At 35.8% G+C, this 19,022-nt stretch overlaps 1 protein-coding gene across 6 annotated transcripts in view; it reads left to right on the top strand.

Moving 5' to 3' along the window:
- Positions 1-19,022, top strand: part of GPD2 (glycerol-3-phosphate dehydrogenase 2) — a 165,790-nt gene that overhangs the window by 128,688 nt on the left and 18,080 nt on the right. For all 6 annotated transcript variants that reach the window (XM_058441852.1, XM_032755671.2, XM_032755668.2 and 3 more), the window contains 3 exons: positions 391-555; positions 1,389-1,533; positions 8,489-8,682. In XM_058441852.1, the coding sequence (XP_058297835.1) occupies positions 391-555; positions 1,389-1,533; positions 8,489-8,682 (504 nt within the window). The remainder of the gene's footprint in view (positions 1-390; positions 556-1,388; positions 1,534-8,488; positions 8,683-19,022) is intronic.

The following is a 19,022-nucleotide window of genomic DNA, read 5'->3' as shown; positions in this document are numbered from 1 at the left end:
GGGTGTCAAATATTCTAAAGTTTTGAATTGCTTCACTTTCATGCTTACGATTTGTCTGTATTAGGAAAAGCCTGACATATACATATGTTCCAACACTGAGAGAATAATTACTTATTTCTTAACTTTCAGATAATTGATGTCAGCTCTGTAGGAAAGAGATATTTTCACTATTTTTATGGTACACGAAATGCACTTGCTGAAGCGGCAGGTAGATGCCTGGCTGAGAATGACCATGTATTTTTAAATTGTGCCCTGTCAAGCTGCCCAGCCATCATGTATATCCTGGGTGGCAGGGACAGATGTGACATATCTGTTGTGACACACTTTTGTACCACCAGTCTGTGGCTCGAGGTGACTCCTGTCCCTCCCCTGATGCTTTCCCTGCTGCAGGACAACATAACGATGCACGGATGAACCTTGCCATTGCTCTGACTGCTGCCAGGTATGGGGCTGCCACAGCCAATTACATGGAGGTAGTGAGCTTGCTCAAGAAGACAGACCCCCAGACAGGGAAAGCGCGTGTGAGTGGCGCACGGTGCAAGGATGTCCTCACAGGTATGCCAGGTCTCTGGGAGGGAGGTATTTCTTAGTATCTTGCCTAGCTTATATAATGACTGAATTATAATTTTTCTGTCACTTCTCTTTCATTTAAGCCATGCTTCAGGGTCATATTAATTATATTAGTTACTGTCAACAATGACTGGTTTAACATGAAAATTTCCCTTGTGGGACTTGGCAATTTTTCCCCTTTGTATTATAGTTGTAATAATGATAATGATAATAATAAAATGCCCACCAAATTCCCACAGCTATGAATGGATTCCTTTTTCTTTACAAAAACATGTTATTAATAAAATTAAATAAATGTGCCAAGTTTCAAAGTATCATTTGGGTGACACAGGCATTGTTACACGTTGTTAAAGTGAATCATCTTTAACTTTATTTAGATTTTCATTATTGCCCTGGCTCTAGCGTCATATAGGTAGGCAGTTTCCAAATTATATCATTTCTTGAACAAAAACTCTATGATGTACATTTTCTCACAGCAATGCTGCTCACACATTTGAGTTTTCAGGAGAAAGCGGCTTATTTACTCATTCTACTTTTTCATGTTTGGTGCTTTGACGCTGGGCACTTATAAGATCGACTAAAATCCATAATGAGAAAGTGGAATGCTTTTCTTTCTTCAATTCGGACTTGTTTTTGGTAAATTCACTCAGATGAGAGCCTTTTGTTTGGCTCTTCAATAACTTGAGCTGCTCAGGTCACTTAGTGTGATATGCAGTATACTTCACCATAGGTTAAGTTAATAGATGAATTAGTAATACACAACATCTGTTAACAGAGAAACAAATGGGATGTGTGATTAATGCCACTTTCTTTCACAGGGCAGGAATTTGACGTGAGAGCCAAATGTGTTATCAATGCCACGGGACCTTTCACGGACTCTGTGCGCAAAATGGATGATAAAGACGCAGCAGCTATCTGCCAGCCAAGTGCTGGTGTCCATATTGTGATGCCTGGTTATTACAGGTAATTGTCTTCCAATGTGGCAGTTGTCACCCGAGAAAGAGGGTCAGGAGAGATTGTCTGGTTTATTTCTTCTTCTAGCATAACAATAGATGGTCTAACTTGCTGTTCAGAATCAGGAGAAATAAGTAAAGGAACTCTTCCAAAACACAAAATACAAACCAGACTTGGGAAGTTTTAGCCACTTATGGCAATACTCGTTTCTAAGGATTAATCCTTTGGGATCTATTTTTCTTTGTTCAGTGTAGTCACCTTCAGAGACTAAGCATTCGTATTTTTGAATTAAACTTTTACTTAAGTCATTAGCAAAATTAATTTTGCAAAATTTTTTGTAAAGGACATATTTTAGTTAAAACAATAAGACATGAATTTTGCAGAATACCCAAATTTGCTTATGAAGAATCTGAAGATGTAGGCTACCCAAGTATTCTTAGGTTTATAACTTTTGAAACACATTTTTAAAAAATATTGTAGCAAGCAAAAACCAGATATATCTAACCTATCAAATTAACAAAGATAATTGAGGATGAAGAAATGGGCAAGAGTAGAAATAAAATAAGAAGAGCTGTTAAATGAAAATCATTTAAGCTGGGTGATGGGTACATGGAGCGTCATTAAACTCTTTTTATATATGTTTGAAATTTTTAATAAATTACAAAAGAAACATTTGTGTGGTTCTGGCTAAAAAATAATTACCCATAACGTACATTTTAAGGTATTTATAGAAAAAATTCATATAGCCATGCTAAGGGTATAGAGCATGTGTACTGTTTTTATTTCCATATGTGGTGAACCTAGTAGGCAAAATAGTAATTCTATATGAAATAATGACTTAGGTGCAACAGTATTCATTATGGCATTGTTTGTAGTTGAGAAATATTAGAAGCTACTTCAGTTCCTCACCTTAGGGTAATAAATAAATTATGGCATAACCACACAAGGGCATATTCTATAATCATTAAGAATTATAATTATAAACAATTTTAATGCCCTAGGAAAACACTAATGATACAATGTTAATTTAGAGTATAGGACTTGGTATTTTATATGCTGTAGGTTCTAACAATGTATATAGAAAAAGACTGGAAGGAAATATGTTAAATGTGAATGGTGATTATTTCTAGGTAATGTGATTATGGGTGAGAGTTCTTTCTTTCCATGTTTTAATAATTTTCCATAAAGGGAATATACAGCTTTTAATATTTGATTAAGTAGGTGTGTTGAACCTATGATATTTTGTTTAATACTTCTATTCTCCTAGAATGCTATCCTGCTATGCTATAGATCATGCTGCCTTTTTAGTTGTTGGTTGTCTGGTAACTAAATCTTCCTGAAGAGTCCAAGATGCACCTAATTGGTACCAGATACACTTCTGAGAAAATCATTAAAGAGAATTTCTTATCCACCAACTTCCAAGATTTCCTTTGTGTTTTCAGAATGCGTATGTGAGAGAAATAATAGTCTTTAGGATTTTTACTTTGGACTGGAGACATCAAGGTGCCTCTTAAGGCACCACTGCATAAGATAATAGAAATGTATGCAGTGGTACCTAATTGAGTTTTTAAAACTGTTAACCAGAAGCTTAGTTCAAATGAAAAGGAGAAAAATAAATATACGTAAATGTCCCATATGTTTCTTGTATATAGAGAAGTTTTCAACATTAGTTCCAGATGCAATTGTATATGCTTTTGTGTTCGATTAAAAATATCTAAGGCCAGCTAGTTTATGAGTTTTTGTTTGTTTGTTTTTAAGTATCTCTAAGAATGGAGTGTAGATGTAATCATCATACGTCTTATATTTGTTTAGCTTTTACTAGATTCAACATATTCTCATGTGTTGTGTGCCTTATGTTTTCTTCACTATCATCCCATGATGTCAGAAGACACATATTATTCCCCATGGGCCTTATGTTAATTCTGTCATTAAATAATTAAATAATTTGGGACAAGCCATTTTATTTTGTGAACATTAGTTTTCCGGTCATTAAAATGGGCAAACATTCTGCTCTTTCAGAGTGTAGAGACGAGGAGATTGTACGCAGAATTAAAGTGATACCTTGCTATAGGACTTCTGGGGTTTGTTCATCACTTTTCCTTGGGCTGTGTGGCCTGGGCAAGCTACTTCTTTCAGCTTCTGTTTCCTTCTATCTTTTTGTTGTTGTTGTTGTTGTTGTTTGAGATGAAGTTTTGCTGTGTCACCTAGGCTGGAGTGCAGTGGCGCCATCTTGGCCCACTGCAACCTTCGCCTCCCGAGTTTAAGTGATTCTCCTGCTTCAGCCTCCCGAGTAGCTGGCCCGCCACCACACCCAGCTACTTTTCATATTTTTAGTAGAGACAGGGTTTCACCATGTTGGCCAGGCTGGTCTCAAACTCCTGGCCTCAAGTTATCCGCCCGCCTCGCCTCCCAAAGTGCCGGGATTACAGGCGTGAGCCACTGTGCCCGGCCCCTTATATATTGATAATACCTAACTGGTATAATGTTTGACAATGATTCTTGGATTATTTTTTCTCTGTTTTATAGAGTGCTGTATCCCCAGCTATTGGTACAGTGTCTGGCACGTAATAGTGCCCAGTAAATATTTTTTGAATGAATCCTACTACATTTTTTATGTTAACTTGCTTACATTGAGACTGTTGCTTTATTTATATTAAAACTTTAATGTAACATTTATGAGATTTTTTAATGTAGAGAATTGAAAATATGAAAATAAAACATGATTCTTCAACTTACTGCCCAGGTAACCCCTGTAGACAAAAATAAATAAATAATGTAAGTACATAACTAGAAATTTCAGTCATCATAGAAAAAAATAAAAATATGAAAATGAAAATTGAAAGCCTGACTCTTATTCCCCCTACCTTTTGTTCCCTCCCCTAGTTCTTCTCTGGTAATTAATAACCTCTTCTTCCCATTCCTTCCATAAAATCATGTTTTTACAAGCACAAATGTGTATTCTGTTAAAAATGTTGTGTGAAAGTGGTCATGTTGCATATGTTGTTCTATATTATGCTTTATACACTTAGTAACAGAGTAGATTTGGTGTCTTTTAAAAATAAAGGTATATATTACCCAGAAGTAATATTTTAAAAATTCTGAATCCTAAAAATTCAGCATTAGCTTTAGGTCTCCTGAGGCATGAAGGTGTTAGTTACAGCTAGGTCTGTCTCAGGCTAAGATGCAGTAAGTGACCTCATTCTATGTTGGGAGAAATTAATATCCCCATTTTTAGCACTGTGAGCTATAACCACTACACATCCTGTTGGAAGCTTTGAAGGAATGGTCTGCAGCCTAGTTCCCATTCAGGCTGTCTTGCAGATGAGCCCCTTCTCTTTGAATTGTGACCTAGATTAAGGGTTCATTCCCTCATTCAGGACTGACCTTGAGGCAGCTGTACTTCTGGCATCCCAAAGGGTTGGTTTTCCTCTTCCTATCAAGTCATTCTCTTGGGTGATATTAGGAGATCCCAAACTGAAATGTCTCTGTGGTATCATCAGTCAATCATACTTAGCAGCTGTCACTCAACAGTTTTGACTGGGTCTTCAGGGATGAACCAAAGCTTCTGGGGCTGCCCCACACTGGCTAATGATAATTTAAGACCAAGCATGTTTCAGTTAGAACCTGATCCATTTGGAAATGCAGTGAGTTCAGTAAGCATTGATTTATTGTGTGTAGGCTGGTAAAGGAAGAGTAAGGAACCATATGTGCAGTGTATCTTCTTGGGCTGTTTTCAGAAGTATCTTTATAGCATTTGTTAATTTTGTTGTAACCTTAACTAATGTTCCAGTTGTGGAATTATCTTACACCATGATAGCAGCTTTTTGGGGGAAGAGGGGAAGAAGGAAAAATTGTTTTAATTTCGGAAAACACAACACAGAAATTATTTTTAAAGCTGCTCTGTATATTAAGAACAAATCTGGAATTTCCATGAGAGTTATGGCTAGATGGTCTTCCAAAAGCAACGGTAATACACCAAATGACTGAAATACATGAAAATAATCATCTCTGTTTAGCCTACTGATGCTTTTTACTACTGACAAGAGGTCAATTTTTTTCCTATAATGTGTGTGCATACTGTTAGCTCTAACACTGATTGCTAAGTAGTTAACAATAAATTGATTTCAGTTTAACTAAGGGCACTTCAGGAAAGTGATGGTCTGCATGAGAAAAATATTCATTACATTTAATCCTAGACACGCACATAAATTAGTAGCAAGCTTTTCCTCCTGATGTCAAATGAATCATATATATTGAAAAAAGACCTGTGCCTTGTTGCATTGTGTATACTATCGCTATAGTTGATATCCATTCTCAAACTTTAGTGTGAACTTACAAAATTAATCCTTCATGAGAAAACAGACTTTTCCCTAAGGGAAAGTATGAATTAGGTAATTTAGAACTGATGAAAGATATTTCCAAGTGGATTCTTAAATTTTTATACCATTCGTTAATAGCTTTGTCTTCCCTCTGTGCTTGTTAAATTTATGTTTGTCACATATGTCTTCACTTAAGCAGTTGATTCTCTACAGGTTCCAGTTACGTGTGTGTTGGTAACCATCATGTTCACCTTTTAAACTAATTTATTGCATTGAAAGTTTTTAAAAGATTCAGTAGTTGTGCATTTCTAATGGTATTTCCTTTTTAGGTTGATGAATATTATAATTTTATGACTAAATTTATCAGGTTTATTATTTTAGACACATCATATGATGTCTGGTCCTTGATATAGTCATATAAAACATGTTAGCATATAATTTGTTTATCAATTGTTAGAATATGGAATTTTTTTTTTGTTTCAATATAGTTCTGTTTATCAAATAGAATGAACTCTGAATCTTCTAATCTCATTTCTAATCTCAAAGTGACTGATGTAATCTAAGGGCATATCAATCCAGGATCAAAAAATATACTTACAAACATGTGACTAGTTTGTTCTGGGATTTTTAGATAGTTTTATGATAAATACAAAGAAAAAATGATCATATTTAGAGAGCAAAAATACTTGATATTTGTAGTTTTCAATATATTAGAGTAAAAGTAAAATTATTTTCTCCAAGTAACCCTGAGTGAAGGTGGGACTCTGAGCTGAGGTTTAAATGATTGCAGACTTCCAGGGTGCTTTTTGGATTAGTTAAGTAGAAGAACTTCTACCCACTCTCTCCGGTGTGTCTCAGATAGGCTGTGAACAGTGACTTCTTTCTGCTAAGGCTGAGTAGACATGGCAAGTGTTTCATGCGGCCGAGGGTTTTTTGAAGAGAAAGACTCATACTCGTTGTGGTTTAAATAAAGGAGATGCATAAGTTAAGCTGCCTATATGTTTCTTTTTTAATATAAAATATTATTATTATTTTTTACGCAGTTGTTAGCCTCTCATTTTTACACATTGGGATAAATCATTTTAAAAAAAATGTTAAGGGAATGATGATAAAGATAAAAATCTGACTGTACGTCTTTTTAAATTTATGTGTAAGAGGAGTGTCTTGAAATTTGTTCAAACCAAATAGAATTATGTTTCCTATTTAAAAAATAATGTTAATAGAGGCTAAAAACATATTTATAGAAAATACCAGTAACACTGGCTTGATACAAGAATCCAGTCAAATTGAAGCAGCTATCTGAAGATTTGTAGTGTTCTACTTGAGTAGGACACTTTAAGATTCCTCTCACTCTTTTAACAACATCTCCAAATTTCTTTGAATGGCTAAGGAATGAAATAAAACATCAGCTTTTAGTGATTTAAAAACAAAATGATGGGTTTTGTTAATGTTTGTTTACAGTTGCCTCTTCTTTCAAATATGTTTTATTATTTGATTTTAGAATAGTAAATGTCAGTAAATATTTTTGACTATAGTTTTGGGAGATTTTATATAGTCTTTCAGTAGAGGCAGCGTTGTACCTTGATTTAGCTTAGTACACTACTAGTGTCTTTTATGTAAAAGATTTTCATTGCTAAAGTGTTCCTCTCCTGTTTGACCTTATCCTAGGACATTGTTATTTAGGGAATAGTAAAAAATGGAGCTCTTTTCTTCTAGAGGCACTTCTTGAGATTTTTGTAACCTCGAAATAAAGTAGGAAATCTCATATTTGGTGAAGTGGCACAAGTTCATCTAGGCATAAAGTAGTAAAGAACTTTGTGATTACATTTTAGTTTCTAGAAAGGTAGACCCTTCACTTTCTTATGTACTCCTGAGAATTTCTACTGAGCAATGAAATGTCAAATGTCTCAGGAAAATACTTTGGCTATTCTTGAAAAAAGGTTGAAGACATATCCTTAATTTACCATTATAAAGGAAATTATAGACATTTATCCTGCTGACATTATCTGATGTGAATGGTCCAAGGAGTATGAAATGAAACTCAAACAGTTGGAAGTTGAAGCCCACTTTCTTTTTTTTTTTTTTTTTTTTGAGACGGAGTCTCGCTCTGTCGCCCAGGCTGGAGTGCAGTGGCGCAATCTCGGCTCACTGCAAGCTCCGCCTCCCGGGTTCATGCCATTCTCCTGCCTCAGCCTCTCCGAGTAGCTGGGACTACAGGCGTCCGCCACCACGCCCGGCTAATTTTTTTTTTGTATTTTTAGTAGAGACGGGGTTTCACTGTGGTCTCGATCTCCTGACCTCGTGATCCGCCTGCCTCGGCCTCCCAAAGTGCTGGGATTACAAGTGTGAGCCACCAAGCCCGGCGAAGCCCACTTTCTTAATTAGCCTTGCATTGTTGAAGTGGGGAAGGAAAGGGTAGCTCTGCTATGGAATATTATTATCATCACATTTGTTTCATTGTTTTGTTACCTAAGTTATTTTTTTCTTTTAGGAGTTTCTAGATTAGGGTAGGGGAAGTGCAAGTAATAGTTCATATCTTTTTTGTTTGCTTATTTGAGAATTAATGAATAAATAGTTTTTTGAATGCAGATTAATGTTAAACTTCTGGAATTTTCAGAAATAAATAATCCTTCTTTGTACCTCAGCCCAGAGAGCATGGGACTTCTTGACCCAGCGACCAGTGATGGACGAGTTATTTTCTTCTTACCCTGGCAAAAGATGACAATCGCTGGCACTACTGATACTCCAACTGATGTTACACACCATCCAATTCCTTCAGAAGAAGATATCAACTTCATTTTGAATGAAGTGCGTAATTACCTGAGTTGTGATGTTGAAGGTAACTAAGCATTCCTTTAAGTTTGTCTCTCTGTGTCCATATCTTCCAAGCCATTCCAGCTCTCACTGGATAGCTGCTATGTCTCCAGTCTGACTCATCTTTGCACTTGTCCTCCTATGCCTCTTAGAACATTTATGAGGGCCAAATTTTAACATAATGGGGAGAAATTGCCTTTTCTCCTCTACTTTCTGTACCCACATGAAACTTATGCAGTCCTTTTCTGATAATTTCTAATGGCAAGATCAGAGTAGCCCCTCTAGCTCTGAACACTCATGTGCTTCCAGAAAAGGATGAAATGTGTACTTCACAGTTTAATTTCTGCAGCTTAGGAAGGTCTAATTTACAGATGCAGGATATCAATAGGAAATAATTAAGCAAATAAACGAGAGGCTGGAACTGTATTTGTAAGATGCTTAATGGTCTGTTACTACATGCAAAGTATAATGTTGATCAGTGGATTTAGCAAAGAAGGATAAGTTACTTATTTTAATGGAAAAAGTCAAAGTTTACTTCCTTCCTATTCTTACTGGGGCATTTCAACTTGACTGTCAGAGCATTTTGCTTGGTGATTTGTGTAGTTGTTTTTTTTTTTTTTTTTTTTTTTCATTTAGGCCAGTCTCAGAAGTTCCCCAACATTGTGCTTCTATATTTCTTCTCTCAGTTGAGTCTCACCATGCATCTAGTCACTCAAACTAGAAATGGTATGCTTACTTTTGGTATCCGTTCTCTTTCCGTATCCAGTCTAATGCCAATCTGTGCTCACTCTGAATACCAGGCAGGTCCCTCAGCCACTTCATTGCTCTGGTTCACATCTGTGCCATTTCTCACTTGAACAGTTGCATTGGCCCCACAATGGCCTCCTTAGGTCAGGTCTCTATCCCTCTCCAGTCTAATCCCTCTACCAGAACTTTCTTTCTAAAACACAATTCTGATCATCACTTCTCTGCACAAATATACGCTTTAGATATCTTCTCATTGACTTTAGGAAAAATGCTAAATTCTCTTGCATGAAACATAAAGCTTTTTGTTTTGTTTTGTTTTGTTTGAGATGGAGTCTCACTCTGTCACCCAGGCTGGAGTGCAATGGTATGATCTCAGCTCACTGCAATCTCTGCCTCCCAGGTTCAAGCGATTCTCCTGCCTCAGCCTCCCAAGTAGCTGGGATTACAGGTGCCCGCCACCATGCCCAGCTAACTTTTTTTTGTTTTTTTTTTTTTTCACTATGTTGGCCAGGTTGGTCTCAAACTCCTGACCTCATGATCCACCGGCCTCGGCCTCCCAAAGTGCTGGGATTACAGGAGTGAGCCACCGTGCCTGGCCGAAACATAAGGCTTTTTACAACTTGTCTTTGCATGTTTATATTCAACTACTCCCCATCCCTGTATTCTGTGGTCTAATCATGTCTTATTAGGGTTAATGTTGTCTTATTAGGTTTCATGTCTTATTAGATTGAACCTTCATGTCTAATTTAGGTTGAAGCTTTGCTCTGGGACACCCTTTTCCCCAACTCTTCATCTTGGCAAAATTTTTATACTGGAGAAACCACCTATTCTTTGTATTCCTGTGGGATGTTGGTCATATCGTTTGTATATCTCAACATTATATTATAGGTAATAGTCCAAGATGTATTCTCACTTGAAGCTCCTTGAGGGTAAGGATTCTTTATTTGTATTTAGCTGCAAATCTTGATCATCTTATTCGTATGCTACTCATGATTGTTTTGAATTAAAATAAGTTAGTTATGGATTCATGGTTTTTGATATGGTAGCCATTTCAAAATCTATATTAAAAATAATCTTCATATATTTATATCAGAAATCTTATAATGTTGATGTCAGTGAAGGACATGGAAAAGCACTATGTTAGTCTGAATGCAACTCACTAGCATCTGTGTATCCTTTTTCCCTGAAGGATTTTTTTTGGTTATGTGATCCTGCATTTGTAAACAAAACAAACTGCTTCAAAAATGGTTCAGGTGACGCCTAGTTTAACTGACGAATCCATATTGTATAGTATTAATTGCTTTTAATCTAAAGTAATGGATGTAGTTTCATTCTTAATAGAGTCTCTTTGGATATCTACAATAATTGTATAAAGTATACTAAATACATATCATTGAAATCCATGTGTGGTTAAGGTTTATACTCACACACATACACACTCATACATGGTATTTGAAAAATAGTTTGACTTGTTTAACATCCATGTTTAAATACTGAAACTGCATTACAATTTTAGCTTGGTACTTTTTTTTCATTTTGTGTTCTAGGAGGGGCTTCAACATTGGATTATATTTTAACATATTCATTACTGTTAATGAATCTTGCTTCATTTGTAATTTATCTGTATATAATATTTGTTGAAAGTGGGTTTATATCTGGGCCTGAAGATCAGGAAGTTTAGATTGTTGGAGCAAGATATAAAATTAATTCAAGAGCAGAGAACTCAATGTTGACAGTTTCCAAAATCTTAAAGTTCAAATGCAGCAAGGATGAGAAATGTAACTCCTTATCCTGCTAAGAAGCTGGATGTGCTGGAAGCAGGTGTGGGTTCCAGAAGGCTGCCGTGCCCATATTGTGGGTGGGGATCGCTACCCGTGAAGTGAGCGTGGGGCTTTAACGGAGACTGGATCACTTATGTTCTACCTATAAATACATGGAAGACTTGGCATACCTGGTTGGTCCATAAAAGTCTTTTCAATTAACATACCATTTTGTAGTCAGCGAATAGGTGAAAACTAACAAACAGTTATCGTTAATTCTGATGTTTGATAAGAGTGTTTGAAATTAATATCTAAACATTGCAAATCAGGTCTTTCTCCTGGTGATCTGGGGACATCTTGAGATTAAGAGTCCTCCAGGGTAAAAAGCAGAAATGACAGCCATTTCCTAGACTTTATTGATTTCCCTGTGTGCAGCACCTGTCACAACTTTTCTACTTATAAACTTACTCTTCAAAAAATAATTAACAGTGATTCTTTATGGCTTCTTTTCATTCTTATTTCTAATTGACTGAAGTATTCATATTTGAGGAATTATGCCTAGTCTTAATAAAGAGTATCAATTAGCTGAAGTATGTCTGTATCTTAAAGTGAGGCCAGTCAAATCCATATTTTTTCTCAAGGAAATTTGGTGAAAGCTGCTATTCTCTTCTAGGTGGATGAAATGTGAAAGAGAACCTCAGCTTCAGCCACCATTCAGTTATTCAATTACATGCTACTGTTAAACATATTTTAATATTTATAGTTATATGCCTCATTTTAAAAAACTTTTCCTATTATTGAGCACTTCTTATGTGAGACACTGCTAAGCAAGCATGTTACCTGTTAGATCTTTGATTCCTCCTTAACAACCTTACGAGATTTATTTAATAAGTCCCACTTTCTAGTTGAAGAAACTGAGGCCCAGTGACATTAAGCTTTTTTTGAGACGGACTCTCACTCTGTAGCTCAGGCTGGTGTGCAGTGGTGTGATCTCGGCTCACTGCAACTTCCGCCTCCTGGGTTCAAGCAATTCTCCTGCCTCAGCCTCCTGAGTAGCTGGGATTACAGGTGCGTGCTACCACACCCGGCTAATTTTTGTATTTTTAGTACAGACTGTGTTTCACCATGTTGGTCAGGCTGGTCTCGAACTCCTGACCTCGTGATCCACCCGCCTTGGCCTCCCAAAGTGCTGGGATTACAGGCGTGAGCCACCGCGCCCAGCCTAAGCTTTTTGCCTATAGCTAGTTAGTATTGGAGCCATAATTTGAGTGTAAGTAAGTCTGGCTCTAATACTTGTGCTTTTAAATATTGTGCAGTACTCTGATTGTTGGTTCTGGGTTTCCTGATGGGATACTATGTGCACTAGGGAGTGGTAAGCTTATCAATTCATTTCATGGAAGCTGCTAGATACCTTTAGCATGACAATGACCTTTGCTCTGCACTGACTTTATTTGAATTAGAATGTTAAACTAGAGGAGGTTTCCTGTCTCATAACTAATCCCTTGGGCCAGTCTTTACAGATTTAAAAAATAAAGTATGATTTAGATCCTAGAGCAATAGTTTTGAAATGTTTTACATTCACTAGGGTTGAAATAATCATTCTAAAAGGATTTATTAAATGGGTAAGTAAAATTCCAACAACAGTTTCTGAGCCTCCCCAAATGGCTATATCCTCAAGAAAAAAAAAGTGTCAAATCTTAACACTCCATGCTATTCACAGCAGCTGCCACACTTCTGCAAAATGCGTCGGAACAATTCTGAAAAGCATTTTGCCTGTTGGGAATAAGACCATGTCTTCTTTTACAATTTAGAAAGCTTTCCATTCACAGGCTGAATTTTCTAGATTACTTGTTTGTTCTTTTCTGAAATGGGTAATTGATAGTTCTGCGTTTCGTATTGAGTTAGGAAGAAAAATGATCTTTTGAAAAATGTATCATTAAGTCTGCTGTGTAGAGGTTAATCAGAAGGATGCAGTGACACAACTAAGCTATGACTTAACAGGATTGAGAGAGACAGAAGATTTGCTGAGTGCTTTCTCCATGTAGTTTTTCCTGGAGTCCTTCTTTAGGCAGCTTCTCTACTTGTACATAGGTTTTCACATAGGCAGTTAGTAGTGTTTATAGATTGCCTGTTATTCAATTAACAACTGAGCTGGTCATATCAACTCACTGCAGACCTGCCTTTTCATTGCCAGAGATTGTACCAGGGTTATCAACTTACACAGGCTTGGATGTCTTCCAGCTGTTTAATTATAGTGTCACACGCTTTGCTTTTTCTAGTTTCATTAGTTTATAAATGTAATATGGTATCTTATTTATGTGATTAACACTTCATTTCAGCAGGTTAAACATGCTGGTAGAGAAGTATTGATTTCTGACACTGTTTCCCTTGTGTTCATTTAGATATTTTCACATGCCTTTTATTGCTTATTTTTTGAAAGTGGCAAACATGAAAAAAAAAACCCCAAAACGTATGCCTAAATAACTAATGTGAAGCTAAACTGCACATTTAGCTCTTAATTGTCACTTCCTGTGAGCTTTATTTTCTACTAATTTTTAAAACAAACACTTATCTTACCAAGTATAAGAGTAAAAATATGAATTATAGTTTGAAATAATCACATCATACTTAATTTTTTCAACTAGCTGTGAAAATTGTCTGTTCAACTTTTCTATTTATATTTTACCCTTTACATATTACATATACTAAAACCTGAATGAGTTATTTTTTGGGAATGTAATACAAATGATTCTTTAACATGATGGTAAGAGTATTTTACTTTAATATTGCCAAGTACTTTTATAGTTGTCACTTAAAAAATTAACTGGGTGCCCTCTAGGTGAGCCAGTCTAGTAAGTGGTCTTTAATGACGGATTTTTCTCAACTTTATTTAATAGTAGTTTTTTTTATTTCATCTTGTTTTATTTAAAGCATTCATGTGATTTGGAAGGAAATATCCAGTTGTTCAATATATATAGTCACTAGAAACCTACATGAAGCCTAGCATATTATCTCAGAGCCCCAAGCATTCTTGTTGGTTTTGGTAATACCAGCTCTTATAGTTTGATATAAAAAGTTTAGAGAATGCTTTAATATTCCACTTAATATTTACTGAGAACTATATATGACCCTTTACTAGATACAGTATTTGGGGCATTGAAAAATATTATAATTGACACTGCTGGAGACTTTCAACATGGTGAGAAAGAGATGAAGCAATAATGAAATTTTGTTAAGCTATCCTGGCAGTATGAGAACTAGAAAAAATTTGAGCTCTAAAGCATAGAGGCCATGAGTTATGTTATTTTCTTCACATGCTATACCATGGAGAGTTAAAGTGGGTGATGGTCACTTATTAATCTTGACTGTAACCTGTATGGCAGAACTGGTTTCTGGGTGAGAACTTGAGGGTGGCAGTACTTAATTGAATGAAAATGTGTTTCATTTGTTTGAATTTATGAAATTAGCAAGAGAGGAGGAAAGGTTGAAATGGTACATATTGACATGAATGATAAAGTGTTTAGGAGCTATTACAGCAGATTTTATTTTATTCTCATGAGCAAAGGAAGTACAGTCCAATTTCAGTGAAAGGATGCTCCATTGGAGATGTAGGCAAGGTGGCCAGCAGAAATAACTAGCTTAATCTACCAGACAAGTCTGAGATCTACTGCTTGGAGGCTTTTTACTGTAGAGCTGCTCTGTGCTATATGATAGCCATTAGCCACTTGTAGTCATTTAAATTTAAATTAGTTACAATTAACTGAAATTTGAAATTCAGTTGCTCAGTCAGGTGAACCACATTTCAAGCGCTTAATAACCACATGCTGCTAATGGCTAGTGAATTGGATCGTGGAGCTATGTACAGAATGTCTCCATCTCTGCAGTAAAGTCCATGGGACAGTGCTGATCTTGAGAATCTAGAGGTGTTTAAATATACACTTAGAGAAAGACATACTCAATTTAATAGAATCGTTGAATTTGGATTTGTTTGTTAAGTAAAATAAAGAAATTCATTATCTTGTAAAACAAGAACTCCAGATACAAGCCTTAAGAGGTGAATAATGATTTGTCAGGGTCTAAGATACATTACCCTTATTTATCTTCACTGTACCATCCTCCAAGGTGGTTTCATCCTAAGGTTGTTTCCCCTGTGGTTGCTTCATGGCTGCAGCAGCACCATGCAGAATTTATAGATATTCTAATGATACTTTATTCAGACTAGCATCTACTACCTTAAATCTTTCTTGAAAAAACTTTCGTTAGGGTTTACCAGTGTACAAGATTTCCACTGTGGGTAAACAGGTGATATGGAGAGGAACCTTTAGCTTCGTCAGTTGCTGTCTTTTATTCAAGAAGTTGGAATTAATGTCTCACATGTTTAGCTGTGCTGTGCCCCTTAGACATGGATTATACCCAAGGTCCTGAGCAGTCATTACTGAATGAGTGGTGAGGAGGTATAAGCTCTTAATACTTCAGTGGCAAATAGAGTTTTGAATCATCCATAAAAACCATTACATCTCAAGGTTGGGAGGGGAACTGTTGCAGGTAAGCTGATCCAACCACCTTCTGGTCTAATACTGTATAAATCCTGTAGGCCATAAAGACTAATTCATATTTTAAATAAGGAAATTTGATCATCTTTAAATGTATTATTTTTAATAAATTTATTCCCAACATTCAACTGATATAATTCTCAGGCTAAAAAGCTGAACCCTAAGATGTCAAGCAAAGTAAATTAAAGTTCTTAACACATTATGAACTCTTTGTGACTCGGAATGTTTTCTTAACTCTTTTTTATTTTTGAGTATCAACTCCAGCAGTGAGTATTAAAAATGGTATCAATATAGATAATGTTTTACACAGTATGAAAACATTATGAATGGATGAATGAAAAACTTGAATGTTTCTGTTTCAGACAATACAATTTCATAGATGTGCTTTTCTGCCTGTTATAACAGAAAAGGTAAGGCATTTGCCACAGATTATTTGCATATGCCTCAAATTTACTCTGCAAAGCCTAATTTTCCATCAAATAACTTTAAAATTAGTCAGAGAGCTTCAAGAGTTGGAACCAAATTCCTGATCAGTGTGGCTACCTAAGGAATTTCACAGACACTAGAGGGACTGTGGGGTGACCACAATGACGTTGTAAGTGGGTTTGCTAAGTTTTATTTTTATCTCAGAGGGTGATGCGAACTCTAATGGAAAATACTGGTAATTTCCTCGTTAGGTTTTTGGTAACGATTAAAACACTTTTTACAACTTGTTTTGAGGTTTTATATGACTGGTAAAATTGTGTAAAGCAGGAATTAATCCCCATTCCACAGAAGCCATCCAGATTAAATCTATTTAAGAGAATGCACACATCAGAGGGGGCACAGCTAGAGATGGAATCCCAGCATTGAGATCCTGTATTGTCTCCAATTAGTAAGACTGAGAAGGCTTAGGCTTTCCTCGCCAGTTAATTATGTTAGTGTTTCAGTTACAGTGTTTGGATTATGGGTTTGATTGAACATCCTGTAGAGGTGATGGGTATCTATTCTTTCAGATTATAGTTATGTCATGTCAAGAGTGTAGCCTTTAAGAATCTATAGTAAAATATGCCAGATTAACTTGAGTTGAATTTATTTTTAGCAGAAACCTATTACTCATTTTAGATCAAGATGGAGAAATTATCTGTCATCCAACATAGCTTGTTTTGCTTATACTTGGTAAGGCATGGTTTTGTTTTATTTTGTTTTGCTTCAGTAAGAACTATTCCAATCATTTCAAGGAGTTTTTGTGACTTTTTACACAAAAAGTCTGCTAGATATATACCTAACTACTTTTCAGGTGGTGTTGTATATAAATATACAGGATGTTTACTGTACAAAGGCACATGACCAAGGGTTGAGTGGGAACTGAAATCCAGCCCTGCCCTCTGCTCACAAAACTGTGATCCCTGAATGGGATTTATGGATTTGAACTAAACCATGGACATGGTATGGGCTAATAAAGGTCCTGATACTTCCGTATTCTATGTAAAATATTTCCTTAACCCTTTCATAATTTGAGACTTGAATTATATCAGTTTATCCTTTTATCTTGATTTTTAGATTATGGTTAAATATGCAGAACATAAAATTTACCATTTTAACCATTTTTAAGCATACAGTTCTGTGGCATTGCGTACATTCACATTGTCATGCAACCATCACCACCTTCCATCTCCAGAACATTTTTGTCTTCCTCAACTGAAATTCTGTAACCATTCAATACTAACTCTTATTCCCCCTCTCCCAACCCCTTGGCAACTACCATTCTACTTTCTGCTCCTATGAGTTTGAGTAGGCCAAGTACCTCATATAAGTGCAATTGTACAATATTTGTCCTCTTGTGACTGGATTATTCATTTAGCACAATGTCTTCAAGGTTCATCCATGTTGCATGTCTCAGAATTTTCTTCCTTTTTAAGGCTAGATAATAGTTCGTTGTAAGTGTATGTTACATTTTGTTTATTCATCTGTTGATGGACACTTGGTTTGCTTCCACCTTTTGGCTATTGTTAATAATGCTATGAACAAGGTTGTAAAACTTTTCTCTGCTCCATTTCTTTGGAGTATATACTCAGAAGTGCAATTGCTAGATCTTATGGTAATTCTAAATGTTTAATTTTTGAGGGATCGCCATACATTTTTGATAGTAGCTGCACCATTTTACCTTCTAGCCAGCAGTGTACAGGGAGTTCAATTTCTCCACATCTTCACCAGTATTTGTTATTTTCTGTTTCGTTTTGTTTTTGTTTGGTAATATCCATTTTAATGGGTGTGAAGTGGTATCTCATTGTGGTTTTCATTTGCATTTCCCGAATCATTAGTGATGTTTACTATCTTTTAATGTGCTTATTGGGCATTTGTATATCTTTTTTGGAGAAATATTTATTGAAGTCTTTCATTTTTTAATTCAAGTTGTTTGCTTTTTGTTGTTGCATTTTAGGGATTTCTCATATGTTCTGCATATATGATATATTCTTATCAGTATATGATTTACAGATATTTTCTCTATTCTATGAGGTACCTCTTCATTCTGTTTTTAGTGTCTTTTTAATATTGATGAAATTTGTTTTATCTATTTTTTTCTTTTGTTGCCTGTGCTTTTGATGTCACATCCAAGAAATTATTGACAAATCTAGTGTCATAAAGCTCTTCTTATATGTTTTCTTCTGAGTTTTATAGTTTTAGCTCTTATGTTCAGGTCTTTGAGGCATTATGAGTAAATTTTTGTATATGATATAAGATAAGGGTCCACCTTCATTCTTTCACATGTGGAGATCCAGTTTTCCCATTATCTTGAAGTTTTCAAGACTATATACAGTCAATTTTTTATCAATATGGGTAATTGCTGGGAGTATGATAAAGAAGGAGGGCACACATGACCCCAAGTCACAGTTGAAGCAAAATTATACTCATGTTTCTGTTATCCAGCGATGGATTAGCTGATTTACCACAATAAATGCAGCAGGACCAGGTAGGCATTATTTTCCCAGTAGTCTATATCATCAGGCAACTTTCAGTCTGGTGCCCATAGTCAGCTCCCATAGCTAAGCCATTCCTGAAGCTGATCTACATGAAGAAGGGCAGATTCCGAAAATTCTGCCCTTGGGTCTTGCCCTTGTACCTGATAGACGAGAACCATAGCTTACCTTCTCTCTTCAGTCATTTTTAGATTAGTAATGAGTGCTGTTCAACAGCTGTCTAATTCTAATGATAAAATTAATCAGCCTGGGTATAGCTGGGCATTGTATTTTGACAGAGATAGTAAAGATATTTTCATGGCATCTTGAGTATTGAAAGAACTTCCATACAATATAACTCAAGTA

The sequence above is a fragment of the Hylobates moloch genome, unplaced genomic scaffold (genome assembly GCF_009828535.3).
Source record: "Hylobates moloch isolate HMO894 unplaced genomic scaffold, HMol_V3 SCAFFOLD_1, whole genome shotgun sequence".
Lineage (NCBI taxonomy): Eukaryota > Metazoa > Chordata > Mammalia > Primates > Hylobatidae > Hylobates > Hylobates moloch.
The sequence above is the reverse complement of the archived record's forward strand: the minus strand, read 5'-3'. Positions and strand labels throughout refer to the sequence as shown.